The sequence below is a fragment of the Telmatherina bonti genome, assembly GCF_933228915.1.
Source record: "Telmatherina bonti genome assembly, chromosome: 14".
Taxonomy (NCBI): Eukaryota; Metazoa; Chordata; class Actinopteri; order Atheriniformes; family Telmatherinidae; genus Telmatherina; species Telmatherina bonti.
In genome coordinates this window covers 17083252-17101611 of record NC_136612.1, presented here as the reverse complement: position 1 = coordinate 17101611, position 18360 = coordinate 17083252, and the positions used below count along the sequence as shown (strand labels likewise).

The 18360-nt window shown below is 45.2% G+C and overlaps 1 protein-coding gene across 1 annotated transcript; it reads right to left on the bottom strand.

Moving 5' to 3' along the window:
• Positions 1-18131, bottom strand: flii (FLII actin remodeling protein). Its single transcript, XM_079253210.1, has 31 exons — positions 18056-18131; positions 16117-16227; positions 15604-15675; positions 15370-15450; positions 14950-15197; positions 14734-14837; positions 14469-14644; positions 14194-14351; positions 13393-13477; positions 12370-12517; positions 12070-12200; positions 11526-11633; positions 11298-11402; positions 10999-11178; positions 10809-10891; positions 10606-10680; positions 10043-10126; positions 9768-9939; positions 9554-9661; positions 9269-9460; positions 9048-9146; positions 8836-8925; positions 8619-8758; positions 8271-8511; positions 7946-8100; positions 6531-6591; positions 6313-6441; positions 1871-1977; positions 1672-1777; positions 1536-1601; positions 1-1457 (listed from the first exon to the last, which is right to left on the bottom strand). Exons 1-31 carry the CDS (start codon positions 18116-18118, stop codon positions 1323-1325), a joined length of 3813 nt encoding a protein of 1270 aa, XP_079109336.1. The 5' UTR covers positions 18119-18131; the 3' UTR covers positions 1-1322.
• Positions 18132-18360: the final 229 nt, after the last annotated feature.

The window sequence follows — 18360 nt, the reverse complement described above, 5'->3', positions numbered from 1 at the left end:
TGCTATGTGATATTTTATTTTTATATAAAATAAATAAAGCATCTGCAGGTGGCTTCAGGAGCATGTGCACATATTCAAACACACACGTGTGTGCAGGAATTTCAACAAGCTTAGAATTCATCCCAGAAAATATACGGAGAAATACACATTGCAGCCAATCTGTGAAATACATGGATATCTTGCTTAGACCAATGCCTGTGCGCTACGTAGGTCACATGATCGCAAGAAGCACTGCACTGGTGAAGCAGAACCAGAAGTCTGATGTGATCTCCCATTAATGCGCTTTTTCTCCAAGTCCAAAAAAAAAATTGTAAAATTTTAATCATGCATCGACATAAAAAACCAAACTATAGATTTCTGAAAGAAGCATTTTGTTGCCTCCAGACAAAATAAAACATCTTGACGTGTTCGAATGCAGCCTGTAACAGAATACAGTATTGTTTCACTTCATCTCCCAGGCTCGCCTGATTGCACTTGTACAAAAACATCTCTCGCATCTAAACCTGACACCCTGACCGCCATGGCTTTTCTTTGGCCAAATACACTTCCTCATAGTTATGGAAACAAACAAAACTATCCACAGCATCTTCACGCGAGAACCAGTTAGGTGGAAACAATCTCCCACAGCAGGGTATCAGCGGCACTCCGATCAAAGGAAAAGTTAGGATATGAGAACAGTGACAGACTGGAAGACAAACATTTAAGTGAAGGCGAATGGGGCAAAAAAACAAAAACACAAACCATAAAAATATAAACGTATAAATCGACATTCTTCAGAAAATTGCAGTGCTGTTTCGGTTCAGTCCCTTAAACATGAACAGACTTAATACAAACTGTAAAACCAACCGTCTCCTGCTCCGAGCTGCTTCCTGTTTAGTTCGCCGAGCAGCAACGAGCCACCGTGGAAGCAGCTCAACAGGCTGATATGTTGATATGTTTGAGGAATTATATCTTCCCTGGGTTCTTAGAAATCCTCTGCACTTGTTTTTGTCTCAAAACTTTATGCTCATCTTTTATTAGACAATATTAACAATTACTTTAAAAAAACTTGTAGGAAAAAAAAAAAGAAAAAAAAAGGATCTTTCGCCGTCTGTCAGACTTTAACCAGCCGCGGTCTGGGACGTTTCTCCACACTTAGATCTGTCCTGGTTTGTTTGGCCAGTTGACAGAAAGCTGTGGGTCTAAAAGGCTGCTGAGCAGGATGGAGGGACAGACAGACTGGTAACGCTGGGACAGGCGGAGACATCTTATCTGACTGGCTAAAAAAGAAACAACTACATGGCAGCAAATTGATTGGACGAGCGTGCGAGGCGGCGTTTGGCCTATGAGGGCGGAGTTTTGAACGCTCCCCAGCCGTGGAAGCAGCGTGTGAAGCAGTGAGGCTCGTTTCCCTTCCTCACCAGGCGCAGTTTCCTCGGGTGCTCGGCGTCTTTAGAGCGCATGTGCTGAATGTAAACCTGGACAGGAAGAGGAGGACGAGTTACGACCAGGTTCAGTATGGTGTACAGTACACAGCTGTGTCTGTTGACACTCACCTGGCAGGCTTTGAGACTAAGTTTGATCTCCACTTGGCTGGTCTGAGTGCCGACCCACATGTACACCTGAAATACACAAGACAATGAGCCCCCGTAGTTTATATGATGTACTAAACTTCATCACATGCTTTGTTACCTCTTTGCCGTTGTCCAGCAGCATGATGTCGTCATCGGCCAGGTCGTCCTGACAGAAGTCGGAGCACTTCTCCGACACGGAGAAATAACCCTTCTCGTTTGAGCACCTGAGGGACAAACAGGAAGAGGATGAAGACATGAACATTAGGTTTCTGGATCCTTTTTAAGTAGCGGAGGTGTAAAACCGCGAGGACACCCACCTGAAAAGTCGAGCATGTTTCATATACTCTGCATCTTCATCATACTCCTTCTGGGAACCAATTCCAACCCAGAAGAAGTTCTCTGGCTCCTCCCCCTCGTTTATTACCTAGGAGACAAGGTTGCACAGTGACAATCTGAGGTAGTATTTACTTTTTGTTAAGGTACAAGCAGAGTAGCTCGGATGACGTGAGGTTTATGTTTTTAATCTGTTTTCCCAAAAATACAAAGAAAAAAAAAAAAACCAAGGCAAACACAAATTAAACTAACATGTTGCATCTTAACTACAGGCTGCAAACTCACAGACTCAGAATAAGTGTAAAAAATATCCAAATATTGCAATATTTTGTCTGGTAATGTTACATCTATATTCAAAAGCAATGTGTGGATTTTATTAAACCGATCTTTACAGATGAGGCACATTTTCATTCCTTTATTCATCTTGTACATCAGGATGAGTGTTTTATTTATTCTGCAGTGAAAAGTAGATCCTCTGTTCCCATTCAGTACGTTAATGCCACGCATGCAACAGCGTTCAGCGTTTACTAGTAAAGAAAATGGCTATACATTGTATTGATGGTCCGTACTGTGATACGCATCGCATCGCCAGATTTGATATTCACTCAACTTTTTCTGGAGAGGTGAACAAATAAAATGATGAAATGTAACTGATCATCTAGATTTTATTCTTTTCTATTATACATTGATTTAGAAAAGGCTTTTCTCCAAAGCAACTTAATCTGAGAATAGGCCGACAGGTCGCAATAAGCAATAAATCGATTAATAACAAAAATGTGTGCAGTAAGTTTGCCAGATGCAATAATTTTTCTTTGTCTCTTTTCTTGTGTCACATTTGTTTTCAGACATATTAACTAAACACGGCAATAAAACAAGCGTCCAGCTCCAATTAAAAAAAAAAAAAAAAAGACCTTAAACAGGCTAGCTCCATCTTCCCGACAGTCCACGATCACTGAGGTGTTTAACCGACAGATTAAATACAAACAGGACAGTGCAACATGGCGTGCACTCAGACAGCGTGGTTGGTATAGCGACGCTGCCCTTTAATATTGTTTTGAAGGCGACATTTTGAAAAATGTTGCAAACATTTCACAACCAGCATAAATTGCCAAACGACATTTCCACAACTTTACAATGACATGAAAAATGACATTTGACCATTCCACCAATGATGTCCCCTTATCTGAGCTGACCATAGACTATGTAACTGTGTTACATGGTGTTTAGAGACCACTTGTTCCAGATAACCACGTTGCCAAAACCCCAGAAGAAATCCTGATCTGTTTCAGCAGACGGAGGACTGGATGAGTCTAGTCATTCTCATCGGCCCCCAGCTTTGGTGCCTGCACGTTGGGGTTTACCCCGGTGGATGAAAGGGTAGTTTCCCTCCGCCTCCGGGTGGGGGGACGGGTCCTGACTGTTGTCTGTGCTTAAGCACCGAACAGCAGTTCAGAGTACCCACCCTTTCTGGAGTCCTTGGAGGGAGTGCTGGAGGGTGCTCCTTCTGGGGACTCCATTGTTCTGCTGGGGGACTTCAATGCTCACGTGGGCAATGACAGTGAGACCTGGAGGGGAGTGATTGGGAGGCATGGTCCCCCCCCTCTGAACCCAAATGGTGTTTTGTTATTGGACTTCTGTGCTCGTCATGGATTGTCTATAACGAACACCATGTTCCAGCATAAGAGTGTCCATATGTACACCTGGCATCAGGATTCCCTGGGCCGCAGTTCAATGATCGACTTTGTAGTCGTATCGTCGGACCTGCGGCCACATGCCTTGGACACTCGGGTGAAGAGGGGGGCGGAGCTGTCAACTGATCACCACCTGGTGGTGAGTTGGCTCAGATGGTGGGGAAGGAAGCCGGTCAGGGCTGGCAGGCCCAAACGTGTTGTGAGGGTCTGCTGGGAACGTCTGGCTGAGTCCCCCGTCAGAGCGAGCTTCTACTCCCACCTTCAGCAGAGCTTCAACCATGTCCCGAGTGAGGCGGGGGACATTGAGTCCGAATGGGCTGTGTTCCGTGCCTCTATTGCTGAGGCGGCTGGCCGGAGCTGTGGCTGTAAGGTAGTTGGTGCCTGTCGTGGCGGTAATCCCAGGACTCGTTGGTGGACACCAGCAGTGAGGGATGCCGTCAAGCTGAAGAAGGAGTCCTATCGGGCCTTCTTGGCCTGTGGGACTCTGGAGGCAGCTGATGGGTACCGGCGGGCTAAGCGGCATGCGGCTTCGGCCGTTGCCGAGGCAAAAACTCGGGCATGGGAGGAGTTCGGCGAGGCCATGGAGAAAGACTTCCGGACGGCTTCGAGGAGATTCTGGTCCACCATCCGGCGGCTCAGGAGGGGGAAGCAGTGCTCCATCAACACTGTGTACAGTGGAGATGGGGTGCTGCTGACCTCAACTCGGGACGTTGTGGGTCGGTGGAGGGAATACTTCGAAGACCTCCTCAATCCTACCAACACGTCTTCCCATGAGGGAGCAGAGCTGGTGGACTCAGGGGTGGACTCTCCTATCTCTGGGGCTGAAGTCGCTGAGGTGGTCAAAAGCTCCTTGGCGGCAAGGCCCCGGGGGTGGATGAGATCCGCCCGGAGTTCCTTAAGGCTCTGGATGCTGTGGGGCTGTCCTGGCTGACACGCCTCTGCAGCATCGCGTGGACATCGGGGGCAGTACCGCTGGATTGGCAGACTGGGGTGGTGGTCCCCCTTTTTAAGAAGGGGGACCGGAGGGTGTGTTCCAATTACAGGGGAATCACACTCCTCAGCCTCCCTGGTAAGGTCTATTCAGGGGTCCTGGAGAGGAGGGTCCGCCGGATAGTCGAATCCCGGATTGAGGAGGAGCAGTGTGGTTTTCGTCCTGGTCGCGGAACAGTGGACCAGCTCTGTACCCTCTCTGGGGTCCTGGAGGGGGCATGGGAGTTTGCCCAACCAGTCTACAAGTGCTTTGTGGACCTGGAGAAGGCATTCGACCGTGTCCCCCGGGGGCTCCTGTGGGGGGTACTCCGGGAGTATGGGGTACCGGACCCCCTTGTACGGGCTGTCCGGTCCCTGTACGACAGGTGTCAGAGCTTGGTCCGCATTGCCGGTAGTAAGTCGGATTCGTTTCCGGTGAGGGTTGGTCTCCGCCAAGGCTGCCCTTTATCACCGATTCTGTTCATAACTTATATGGACAGAATTTCTAGGCACAGCCGAGGGGTTGAGGGGATCCGACTTGGTGGCCTCAGGATTGGGTCCCTGCTTTTTGCAGATGACGTGGTCCTGTTGGCTTCATCTGGTCGTGATCTCCAGCTCTCGCTTGAGCGATTCGCGGCCGAGTGTGAAGCGGCTGGGATGAGAATCAGCACCTCAAAATCTGAGACCATGGTCCTCAGCCGGAATAGGGTGGATTGCCCTCTCCGGGTCGGGGTCAGGTCCTGCCTCAAGTGGAGGAGTTTAAATATCTCGGGGTCTTGTTCACGAGTGAGGGAAGGATGGAGCGTGAGATCGACAGATGGATCGGTGCGGCGTCTGCAGTAATGCGGACTCTGCGCCGGTCTGTCGTGGTGAAGAAGGAGCTGAGCCAGAAGGCGAAGCTCTCGATTTACCAGTCGATCTACGTTCCTACCCTCACCTATGGTCATGAGCTGTGGGTCATGACCGAAAGAACGAGATCTCGTATACAGGCGGCTGAAATGAGTTTCCTCCGCAGGGTGGCCGGGCTCACCCTTAGAGATAGGGTGAGGAGCTCGGTCATCCAGGAGGGGCTCAGAGTAGAGCCGCTGCTCCTTCGCATCGAGAGGAACCAGTTGAGGTGGCTCGGGCATCTGGTCAGGATGCCTCCTGGACGCCTCCCTGGTGAGGTGTTCCAGGCACGTCCCTCGGGGAGGAGACCCCGGGGAAGACCCAGGACACGCTGGAGGGATTACATCTCTCGGCTGGCCTGGGAACGCCTCGGGATCCCCCCCGCAGAGTTGGCGAATGTGGCTGGGGAGAGGGAAGTCTGGGCTTCCCTGCTTAGGCTGCTGCCCCCGCGACCCGACCCCGGATAAGCAGCAGAAGATGGATGGATGGATGGATGGATCTTTGAATTGGTGTACTTGCATTATAACAACATTATTGTTATTTTAGTTGAAAATGGTCTCTAAAAGCTTAGCGCAATAATTTCAGACAATTAATCGCATGGCAAAATTCGTTACCGTGACAGGCCTAACTGAGAATGATAACACAAATAAGAGGGAACATCCCAGATAAGCGTGACTGCTGTTTTTGTTCCCTTTCGTCCCTACAATAGTCGCTTTGTTAAAATACAAGGAACTGATCTCAATTAATACCAATTAAGATGATTGTATAACGACTGGGAAAACTCGGGGTGTTCAGGAACAGACTGAAACTGTAACTAACATCATGCTGACATTATGTTTGTAACAGATTAATGCTTAAAGCGGTGGACGTAACGTCACCTGTTTGCTGTACGTGTCATCAAACAAGGTGTTCATGATGTCCTCGGCCAGTTTGGCCTCATCAGGATCAGCAGCTCGGCCCACCCAGGTGTAGACGATGCCCTGATTGTCTGTGCTCTCAAATGGTACCTGTAGGCAACATAAGCTGTGTGATTCACACCTACAACGCGTGTCAGCATCATCGGCTTCACGGAAAGATTTTTTTTAAGTGTTCAAACCTTGAGGATGAAGCAGAACTCCGAGTTCAGATTGCTGGAATCTGTTCCAATCTGGATGGTCCTGAAAAAGAGATGCAGGGGCGGAAAAAAAAAAAAAAAAAAAAAGGTTTAGAAACTTCATAGAAATTTGGAAAGAGGAAGTGCACATCTTTTACATGCAGAGAGGGAAAGGATGTTGTTGTCAGCAGATTTTAAAACCAGGATGATGAAACGTGTCATGAGCAACAACAGACGATCAGCATCACATTGTGTCGTTCATTTATCTAAAAGAAGCGTCGCTGAAATGTAGAACAGTGTGACAAACTGAGCCACAACTATGTTAATCATGTCCTGTATGACTGACATTAACATCTTCTTTAGAAAGCTGCTTTATATCACCAAGTTTTATTGTGCACATTTTTTTTTTTTAAAGTTTTAGAGTCTACATCTACCTATCTATCTATCTATCTACCTATCTATCACTTATTTTTCTGAGGATAAACTGCATCTCTGTCCTGCGGTTTCTACAGTAATTAGAAATACCCAGTGGGAGAGTAAAACGTACTAGGAGGGAGGTTCTTCACTACAACTAACATGAACTGGTTCTATAACCAGCACTTTGCTTCAAAGTGGGGAAATGACCACATTGTGTGCAGGTCCTGAAGCTGAGCCAACAGTAACAAAACAAACATGCCAATCTTCTGCAAACATGTTTGAGAGTTTATATGAGGGGTCTGTACTGTAAGGCTCTGTCTGACAGAGAGGCCCTCTGCTTTATGTTGACAGAAACAGCTTTGCAAACCAAAGTAGAGCTCGTTCAAAATTCCAGAGAGAGAGAGAGATGCTGTTTTCTGATGGAAGTCCTGGCGAACAAGCCACTTTTCCTGTTCATACGGTCAGAAACTTTAACATTTAACAAGCTAACTGAGGCCTGCAGAGTCTGAGATGAAGCTCTACAGTTTTCTGCAACCTCTCAGAACACCGAAGAGTCTGGGAAGATGGACAGCTGTCTTGATTGTTTTCCAAAATGGGAAAAATCTTCCTCATAGATGAATGCTGGACTCGCATCGTTTGGAAACGACCATACCAGCCTTCCCAGTTTACTGGGCTGGAACAGCTGCTTCACTGCTGATGTCTTTCCTCCTTCAAACTGTGTTAACACACTGTTAACAGCTTTTAAAGAGGAGCAAATGCCTGCTGATAATCAGCAGCAGCTGACTAAAACTGACCCTCTGAGTTCCCATGGAAACCATCAGGCTGGTTACTGTTCAATAAATTATTTGGGGCAATTTGTTGTATTGCTGTACAGCCGAGTACTGATCTGTGAAACTTCAGATTTGGAAATAAGGCGTGTTTTTTGTCATATTACTATAAAGATGAAGAAAATAAAAGACTTTTGTAAAAGGCGAAACCAGAGCTGGCGTGTGGAAGTGTACCTGGTACAAAGTGCGCTGCCGTTGGTGCGTATGTGGTAGAGCGACGGCTGTGCAGAGTCCATCTTCTGTTTCCTTTTCCCTTTGTGAATAATAAACTTCCTCTTGAAATGAGACAGGAACTTGAGGTTTTCCTGCTGCTGAGTCATGCGCACCACCTAAACGTCAGAACAGGCTGTCAGTACAGTCGGACGCTGAGCTCCAGCATCCTTTTCAGCTGGATTTCCCTGCAAATCGCTCAAGTTACAGTGTAGAAGCACGCATTTATGCCATTATTACTAGCAACGTTTAAGGAGGTATAGATGAAAAACCAGTCATGTCTTCATACCTTCAGTTTTCCAGGGAAAAGGCTCTCAAACTTCTTCTGCAGGGAGAAGGTGAAGGTGAGCCAGCCCATGTTGGAGGCCTGCCTGCCCTGCCAGAAATACACCACACACTGGAAGTCCTCCTCAGGCTGTTTGTCCTCCTCTTCCTCTCCTCCTCCTCCTCCTCCTCCTCCTCCTCCTCCACCACCCTCGCCCTCCTTCTTCTCTTTCTCCTCCTCCTCATACTCCACCGGAACCCAGTATCTAAAAGGGCCCAGTGAGGTTAAGATAAGACGGAGGCAGCGGAACACAATTCTGCAGTCGCTTCTCATACTGGATCCCAGACGTCCCAGTCAGAACGAGACGCATACCTGCAGAGGAAGACGTAGCAATCCTGCGTGAAGAAGTGTCCAAATTCCTCCTCGGCAAGGCGAGCGAACTTCTTCCCTTCCAAAACGAATCCTTCCATCCCTTCCAGGTCCTCGTTCCACTCCTCCATCAGTTGTTCCGCCTAGACAAGGAGGAAGGAGATCGGTCGGCTTTGCACAGTCAGAGGAACGATACGGGCCAGCAGGGAGTGTGTGTTACCTCGGTGAGGGGCATGGGAGGCTGCCTGGGGAGGAAGAGGGCTGTGAGGTCAGCTTTCATCTGGTCTTTCTGCTCTGCATCCTTCTTCACCTGAGATAAAACCCGTCATCACACGCAGACTGTTAGAATAGTTGCTGCTTATAAACCCTGCAGCGGGTCGGGCTGCACTTAAGAGTCAACTGGGAGCGATCTGAGAGGAACACCCCACTGACCTTGCCCTGGAGGTTATCATTCTGTTGTACGGTTTCAGCAGCTCTGGTGTAGTCCACCTTCAACACATCGTCCCAGTTCTTAAACTTGGATTTAAACACCTGAGGAGAAGCATGAGGAGGAATGGAAGAAGAGCCGACCGTTACAAGGAGCACAAAAAAATCTCACTTAGATCTTATTGATTGTTGATTCGGCGTTTACAGATGTGTTTCTATGACGTCACCTGGCTCTCGGTGCCCTCCAAGTTGCGGGTGACACAGGCGTGCTTCGGCCGGTGCAGCATGGAGCAGACCTCCTGACCCAGCTTCAAGGCGGCAGCTCGGACGAGACGGGGAGACTTCCTCCCGATCCAGATGAAGACGTCGGACCAACAGTCCAGGATGTACACACACTTGGTGTCCAGCAGGGACTGTAACTGAGTAGTGGGATGAAAAAGAGGCGGTGTGATGTGAAGCAGAGAGGGGGACATAGATGAGGACAGGAGGGAACAACTATGCCTTCTACAAACCATTCTGAGCTCTGGAAGGGTGTCCAGCTTGACCTTGTGATCTTTGTGCTCAACGGAGAGTTTGTAGTTAATCTGAGGCAGCTCGAGGTAGCCGAGACCCAGGCCGACCTGCACGAGTGAGAAACATCACAGGATTAGTAAAAACAAGCATGATTCAGCATTTATTTTTCTTGAAATTCATAATCCTAAACACAGAAGTGATTCAAATATTTACTTTGTATAGTTTAGGTCTGATGGGAGAGAAGTCGTCAGGAACGTGCTTCTTGATTTCCTCTGGCTGTCCTCCCAGCACCTCCCAGAACTCCGGAGGCTCCTGGCTGTGCATCAAGGTTACGATCTCTGCCTTCCCCTTTCGTTCGTTCTTATTTATCTTTTCTGCAAACAGCCTTTAAGAACACAGAGATTCCAACACAACTCGGGTATTAATCAGTACTTTTGTGGCTTAAAAGATGTCTTTAAATGTGTCTCTGATGAGGACTTTAGTGTCACCTTGCTTTTGTAGTGCTACTCAGAGTGGCGTTGGCTCCTCTCCAGATGGAGATTTCCAGCCCTGTATCCAGCAGGAACACATAGCTGCCAAGAAACACGACAAAAAAAAGCTTGTTTAGGTAAAACTATGTGTAAAATAACAAATAGATAAATAAAATTAACATCTGTAGTTAAAAAAAAATAAAGAAAGAAAGAAAGACAAAGCTGACAGTTTCTGTTTGTGGTGTAGCCAGGTGAGTAAACTGCAAAAACTGAAAGTAAGATTAAAAATCTGAAATTGAGTACACATATGCTTATTTTTCTTAAAGGTAAGATCATTCTTAGTTTTTATGCCAGAAAATTCCTCTTGTTTTAAGAGTTTTTACTTGTTTTGGGAAGTCTTGACAAGCCAAATTTTCTTGTTCTGTTGGCAGATAATTTATCTTATTTTAAGCAACATTTACCAAATTTTTGTATTTTTTTTTCTTATTTTTTTTTTTAAGGCTGAGTTTTTGCAGTGTATTTGGTGGTTTATGAGGGTTTGTGTGTGTGTGTGTGTGTGTGTGTGTGTGTGTAAGAGTTACCGGGGATCCAGGGAAGAGGCCTTCACAGGGACAGACTCCAGCCTGATATTTTTCTTGCCGTAGACTCTGTACAATCTGCAAAATGCAGAAACAAATGAAAATATCTGATGTTAAACAGACAAAATATTGGACATTTTCATCGCAGGCTGCCTCACTGATAGCTTCTAAAACAAGCTGATGACTGCATTAGTAATTCGGCCTACCTGGCAGGATAGTGTGTGTCTTCCACAGTGTAAAATCCACTGGCTGTTCCTCCTTCAATGTAGGAGATCTCATTGTTGAAAACCTGCACACAAGACAGAATCAGGACATGTCGAGCATCAACTAACTGCTGCAAGTCATGTTAGACTGTGTGCGTCCGCGCGCGCGTGTGTGTATTATGTTTGTACATACAGCGCTGAACTCTTCGCTCTCGTCTCCCATCTCTTCCCGAATCGTCCGACACTCTGCTCCCAGGAAATTTCTGAGATTGACAGCATGAATGGCAGACCCGGCTTTCTTGTCCAGAGTGGCATCCTGACCGATCCAGTAGTAGATCTGCCAGTTCAGAGCTCCGTTTTCATCCAGGAAGGTCTGTAACGTCAGAGATAAAGGCAGGATGCTGATGAGGCAGACAAGTGCTCCCGCAGCCATCAAGTGGAGGCTGTTCTGTTTGTCTTTGTCGGGAAATGACAACGGGATTCTATCCGTACCTTGAGGATGATGTAGCAGTCAGCCTCGTAGAATTTGCCATGGAAAGTTTCGTCGACCTGTACAGGAATAAAATTCTCTATCTGCCACACTGCCACACCTGGAACCTGCGGGACACAATAACATCTATGTTATATACAAACATCCAGGATTGTAACCTGTTCCCTACCAAGGCCTTACTGAGGCAGCTGCTGTTTGTAGAATACCTGTACTCCATGCAGATACCCTACCTGCCCAACATCCTCCAAAAAGAACTCCGAGTAATCCAGCTGAGGTTTCTCCAGACTCTTGTCCCATCGTCGGATTTTTAGATCACCGTATTTCAAGTCCCCATTTTCCTGCAGAATGGACAGATCCTCATTAGCACAACATAACCTTTTTCCCCCAATGATCACTTTGATGAGACCAGAACTATCTTCAGAGCGTCTGGAATAGCCGCCGTCTCCCACGGCGCTGGAGGTCGGATTTGTCCTTTTACATTACTTATATTTAATTACTTAATTATAGTTGATATTTATTTAAACTGGGTGCTGGGTGTAATCCAACAGGGATTACTAAAGCTGTCTGAAAGTAAGGCAACCAGAAAAGGGCAGGTATTTTTAAAAAAAAAACAGCTTTATGAATTCATATTGATTCAATTAATTGATTGATTAAATCTGAATAGATTCAAATAGTTATTTTAAATCCAGCTGCTCTACAGGAGACACCTCACGGCATTCTGACTGCAACTTGTACGACTGTCATTCTGCTTGGCTCCTGTACGTCTTTCCTCACCTCCATGTTCTTCTTCTCCTGTGCGACATCGCTCATGCCTTTCAGGACCTGCTTCGCCTGGTCATCCTGGGAACAGTCCTTCCTTCTCCTCAGCCTCATCTTCCTCGCCAGATTATCTCTGGGGCTGGCTCCTGGACATGGGTGCACACACACACACACACACACACACACACACACACACACACATTTAAGATTTGACCATAAGCCTAAAGCAGAAAGAGCCAGTACTTGTAACAAATATAATAATCCACATGGTTTACTAAAAAAAAGTCACACACACACACACACACACACACACACCTCCCCCTGCAGCTGCTACAGTGGCGGCCGACGCTCCGGCCAGACGGAGCTGGTTCTGTAGTGAGAAGTCGATGTTGTACCACTCTGCTCCTCTGTCCACCGGCTTTGGAGGCATCACCAGATTGGGGTTCTCACGCACATCCAGTATCTACATAAAGAATAAATGATCATTTCCTGTCTCTTCCAGATAGTCATGCTTCACTTGAACATTTCCAGTCATATAATTATTAATCCTAGTCACCAACAGATTGACTAATGACAGATGTAAAGCCAACATAGTTTGTAATTGAGCAAAAGTGTCTTCTGATTGGTTACTTCCGTAAAGGTTTGTCAATGAGAAGGCATGGTGGGAACTTGAAAATATGCACTGCTACTTGACCAACTGGTTAGTAAGAAAATACAGGAAAAAATGTGACAAGCACGCAACGTTGTCAAGAATCCCAACACCTCTAAACCAGTTTTAGTTTGCTAAATACTCTTAATCTGGATTAAATGGTCTTTCTATTCCTCACCAGTACAAGTCAAAGTTTAGGACATACCTACATCAACTCATTCTGAATGAGAAGATGTTTCCAAACATTTGACTGGTTCTGTATTCATAGCTGGAAATGTCAGAAATCTGTACAAAAAGTCACATGAGGCTGAAAACATTGGAGAAATGCAAATTATGGCTGCTGGTTTCATCATTCTACATGTTTCAAAGCAGTTGCCGGAGCAACAAAATGATAGTTAAGGTTCAGCTGGCCACATTTGCTTCCTTTTCACCCAGAGCAACCAGGATGATTCCAGTAACACCAGTTTATAAGCTTAACTTGGCTTAGACTAGACTGAAAATAACATGATAAATTGAGCTCCTTCCGACTGGAAATATGTGATTTTCCTGGAAGATAAAACATCATGTATTCATTCTCTCGGTCATATTTATTTTCCCATAACAAAAACTGAAGTTTCATCAGAAATTCTGCAAATATAAAGATCCTTGAATCTTATACTGCAGGAGTAATCTTTGTGAGAGTTTCATACCTCCAGGTCTGTCAGGAAGTGGATGGCCTCAGGCAGCGTCACCAGCCGGTTTTTATTCAGCACCAGTTTCTTCAGCTTGCCACACCTGGACCGCATTATAAAAACCACACGTTCAGGCCGTGTTACGTAACTTCTGACTAATAAACTGTTACGTGCATCACTTGTACAAACTTGTCATCCCTGTTATCTCCAGGTGGTTCCAAGTAGCTGAAGTGGAGATCTGCCTAGCCTGGAATCTATTGGCTGGTTCAAATTCAGATGCTCCAATCAGCACTAAAGGTCACCCTTTAAAAGAGCAGCACCTGGAGGCCATCAGGCTCTTCTGTTTTTGCTTGTGTTTGTTAATGGCATGATGGAACAGGTATGTGGGGAGACATGAGGACCAGGGCAGTTGGGGCGCCCTTTACATTTCCACATGTAGAAAGCATTGTATAGACATATAGGGCTAGAGGCTGTTGCCACCCCTTGTAAACGTTTTGGTCAAGCTGGTTATTAGATCAGTTAGATAGGAGTTTATTTGGTTTTGTTTAGGTTTACAAGTACAGTCTGAGTTGGGCCTCCTTTTGTTTTATTGTTTTCTTTGATTTTGGCACAGTCTAAATGTCCCATCCTCTCCCACAGGTTCCATAATCCTGCCATATCCGAGACCTGTAAATAAACGTGTCAACCCTCTATACTTGTCTTGTTTCCCTCTGTGGTTGTCAGGTTGCACCCCTCCCAGGGGACGTCACAACTGTGTCATGTAATGAGAAAGTCACTGATGCTTTTCTACCACCCTGGTCTGTGTGTCTGCCTGCTCACCTGCAGAGCCCCTCAGGGATGAGTTCCAGGTTGTTGTTAGCAGCCATGAACTCAGTGAGGCTGGACAGTTTGCCGACCCCTGGAGGAACCCCGTCAAAGTCCAGTTTGTTGGAATTTAAATACAGCTTCTTCAATTTGGACAGCTTACAAATGGCAGACTGGGGAAAAAGAAAAATGCAGTTTTCTGTATGGTTATAATATTGTAATAACTGCATTCATGCAATTTTCCAAAACTGTCAGGTAAAAGAAAATGGGCGTGTAATCGTTGGACTAACAGGCAGAGAGGTGAGCAGGTTACGACTCAGGTTAAGTGTCTCCAGCTGGGTCCACTGGTCGATACACAGGGAGAGCTCAGAAATCTGATTACTGCTCAGGTTGAGTCTCTTCAGGCTGCCCAGTGAATAGAGGCACTCTGGGACCCGGGTCAGGTCGTTGCACGACAGATCAACGTCTGTAAGAAGGAGAAGAGGATAAGAAAACAGGAAACGTGATTGTTAAGTTGCAGACAGTGGTGTGTGTGTGTGTGTGTGTGTGTGTTACCTGATAAGTGTGTCAGTCCTTCCAGGCTGGTAGGCATGTTGCTCTGGGTCCTCTGGGTGTTTCTCAGATGAAGGGTCTGCAACGCCACCATGGCTGGAAGCTGGCTGCTCAGATACACACAGCAGTCAGAGAGCAGGAGCAGATTTTAATTAAAACTCAACACTTTTGTGTTTGTTGATGTTATCAATGATGCCAATTTGTGTTCTTTTTTATTACCGCAGCTGGGCGTGCATCAACGGGTTGTTGTTCAGAATGAGGGTCTGCAGATGGACCAGCCGCCTCATCTGGGGCGGCAGGCTGTCCAGCTTGTTGTCGCTCAGGTCCAGATACAGCAGGTCTGTGAGGTTGATGAACAGTTGGTTGGGAATGGAATCGATGCTGTTGTGGCTCAGATTCAGCACCAGCATGTTCCTGCTGTTCTCCAGGTCCCTGGGAATCTCTGTCAGCTGATTGTAACTCAGATCCTACAGGAGAAGAGGGGAGATGTCAAGTTATTATCTACAAGCCAGAGATACTTTGGGGGGGAAAAGGTAAGTTTTAGGTTTAAGTAACGCAGTTTTCTATTTCTAAAAGGTTATGCTGATGGTTTTTTTTGGTAATAATAAAAACAAATAAATAGATAAAACAATTGTATACCAGCACAGAGAGGTCGTCGAGCTGAAAGATGTCATCTGGGACTCCAGAGTTTTTCAGGTTGTTGGCTCTGGCTACCACCGCCTGCAACAAAACAATAACTCACATTAACACAAACAGGCAATTGTTGCTGGATTATTCTGCTTCAGTGACATTAGTTAATAAAAAAAAAGAGCATGCTTGCTGTACATGACTCCACATGTATGTTCTTGCAGTGTCTGCGTGTCAGTTACTCACCCGCAGGTTTGGTAAGCTGGACAGTTCTCCGTGTAGGGTGGTCAGGCTGTTGTGACTCACTGACAGGTGTTCCTAAAGAAGGAAAAACAGATGAGTTGCTGAACAATGCTTATTCCAATGCCAAAACAAAAGCTTTCCCCAAGAGGAGCCCACACAGACACTACTTAAAACTCAGCTGTCACTAAATAACTTGCCGACTGCGAACACGACCAAATCAAAGCTGAGATTATGAAATTTATGTTATACACGCCTTGAACTATCATTAAACATTTAACTGGACTTTATCTTTAGATAAAAATAAAACCCATTAACTCCTCCATTGATTAGTGATCTGCCATACCCAGTAAAAGACTGGGCAGTTGGACTGGTGACGGTAAAGACAAGCAACCACACACTAATGTTCAAGCTTCAGGTGCAAGAGCACCAAACCATTGGATAAAACCCAGATAAGTCGTCCTTCTTACTCCCCTGAAAATAAATAAAAAGAGAGAAAAAACAGCTTTAATGTCTCACCAATTTCTGCAGAGAGGCCAGCTCCTCTGGGAGGTAACAAAGTCCTGTCCTGTTGAGTTTCAGCCATCGTAGACTGCTCATGCATTTGACATGCTCAGGAAAGTAACCACCCTGTAGTGACAGACAAGGGAGAGAGGTGAGGAAGAGATGAAAGATGTAAGCATACTTATCATAACTTACAGTTTAGGTAGCAAGGTTAAGAAATACAGAAAAGCTGTTAAAAAAAATGTATATACATACAACTGCAACTTTATTTAGTGTACTGTAAAAACAGGAAAGGTGACCAAAGTGTGATAAAGTGAAACAAAAAATTAAAATAAATCCAATCAAGTAAATAAATGATTTATTTCAAAAGTGTAAAAAAAAAAAAAAATTAAATTAAATATTTTTAAAAAATCACAGAACTGATCAAAATGTCAATATGTCATGTCGTACCAAGGCCAAAGTGACCAAATGGGTTTCAGAAGAGACATAAAAGCAGATATAGTGGAGGCCTGTTTAATGTATAAAGGCTGTTCATTCCAGTTTAGGCGCTGAAACACAGACATACTCAAGCTGAGTGGGTCCGCCAACCTCGGAGACTGAAAAGGTGTAGAGGGACGACGGAGCTCAGAGAGGTACAGCAGGGGTAACAATATTTAAACACTTAAATACAAATAAAGACTATCTAAAATGGATCCTAAAGTGCACAGGTAGTCACTTTAGGACTACCTGTGCACTAAAGTTTAGAAAGAGAAAAAATAATCTGCTCACACAACATGAAAAGCTGACATTACCCCTTTTGATTTAACTGATATGATTTCAACTCTGTGTAGTGTTTACAGATGAGCTGTATGATTTAACTAAGTACCATTCTGATATATTCTAATAACATCTGGTCTACTCTTCTTACATTACTGCTGACATTATTCAGGATTGGGAATGTGAAGTTAAAGATTATAAAGAAAGAAAACTAGATAAATCCTTACTAGATGAAGACAGTGGCATGCCTGAGACATCATTCACTGATCAATTGATAATCAACTTGTTTAACAAGCATTTCAGTATTTTTAAGCCTTTATAAAGACATTGATTTGGTCATCAAATACGCAAACATCTGATGGATCAAACACAGATGACCGCTGAACTTGTTTTCATGCATTAAGCTGTAATCTGATTATTTTTCAACTAGTCCTAAAGCCTTTTTCATAGCTTTTACATGGGCTGTTTACAAACATGGCTGGACCATGTAGACACAACTGTTTATATGTGTGATTTGGACATTAGTGGTCAAATATCTCCTCTAGAACTAAAAAGACAATTATAAAAGTATAAACCCAATACAGCTGGTGAGATTTATTGACAATGAGGATTACAGAATCTGGTGAACCACTTCTGTCAGGTATACTGTGTTTTCCCCAGTCTTAAATCTCTGTCGTTAAGAGGCAACAAGTCATGACAACACTGGGCTTCTGGAGTCACTGAACAAGCTCGGTAACATCAGCTAATGTTCATTTTCACCCCAGCCCTTCAGATCCGGACGCTGACAATAGTAACATCATGTCCTGACACATAGCTGGAGCTTCTGACCCAGACAGCTAAAGTTAGCCCAAATGGGGCTAAATTAGCCAAGTGACGTGATGTTGGAAAAATCCGCTCTTTCAAAATATTCCAGCAGCTAACAAAGTGAACGAAATCTCTCCCATGAAATAGTTTCCATTGAGGAAAAATCTGTGAACCACCAGACTACTAGTGTTTGCTGATCCAGGTTTACTACTTTGTCAATTTGACAAGTGGCTAACGCCCAATGCCGTAGCATTAAGCTATGCTAATGTTTCAGAGAGTTTAGCCATTAGTCGCTTCCAAAGGTCCCACATGGACTGTCTTTAGCTAAGCTAAACGTGAAAACAGAGCCGCACATGTGGGCATAAAACAAAAGAATTCGGATTAAAGATCTTACTTTGAAGTCGTTTCCACTGAGGTCTACCCCCCTTATGAAGGGAAGAACTCCGGTAGCAGCCATTTCTGACTAGCTGATGTCAGCTGCTCAACCCTCAACAATCTATTTTGGTCCAAAAAGAGGCTTGTGTCAGAAAGACCATAGACTTCATTTATACGTAGACGTCTCAGTAAGCGCTGGAGAGTAGCCGCCATATTGGATGGGTCTCCGCTTTCGAGTTTTGCTGCAGCTTCAAAGTAGTTTCCCCACAAAACTCTTTTCTTGTGGAACAACGCGTATATATAACACAGAAACAAAACACTTTT

Bases quoted from the DNA above. Each gene is read 5' to 3' on its own strand.
- flii (XM_079253210.1), bottom strand. From the start codon at position 18,118: ATGGCTGCTACCGGAGTTCTTCCCTTCATAAGGGGGGTAGACCTCAGT. The intron at 12,518-13,392 runs GTATGAAACTCT...TTCTTTATGTAG, and splicing joins ACTTCCTGACAGACCTGGAG to ATACTGGATGTGCGTGAGAA. The intron at 1,458-1,535 runs GTGAGTGTCAAC...CTTCCTGTCCAG, and splicing joins TTAGTCTCAAAGCCTGCCAG to GTTTACATTCAGCACATGCG.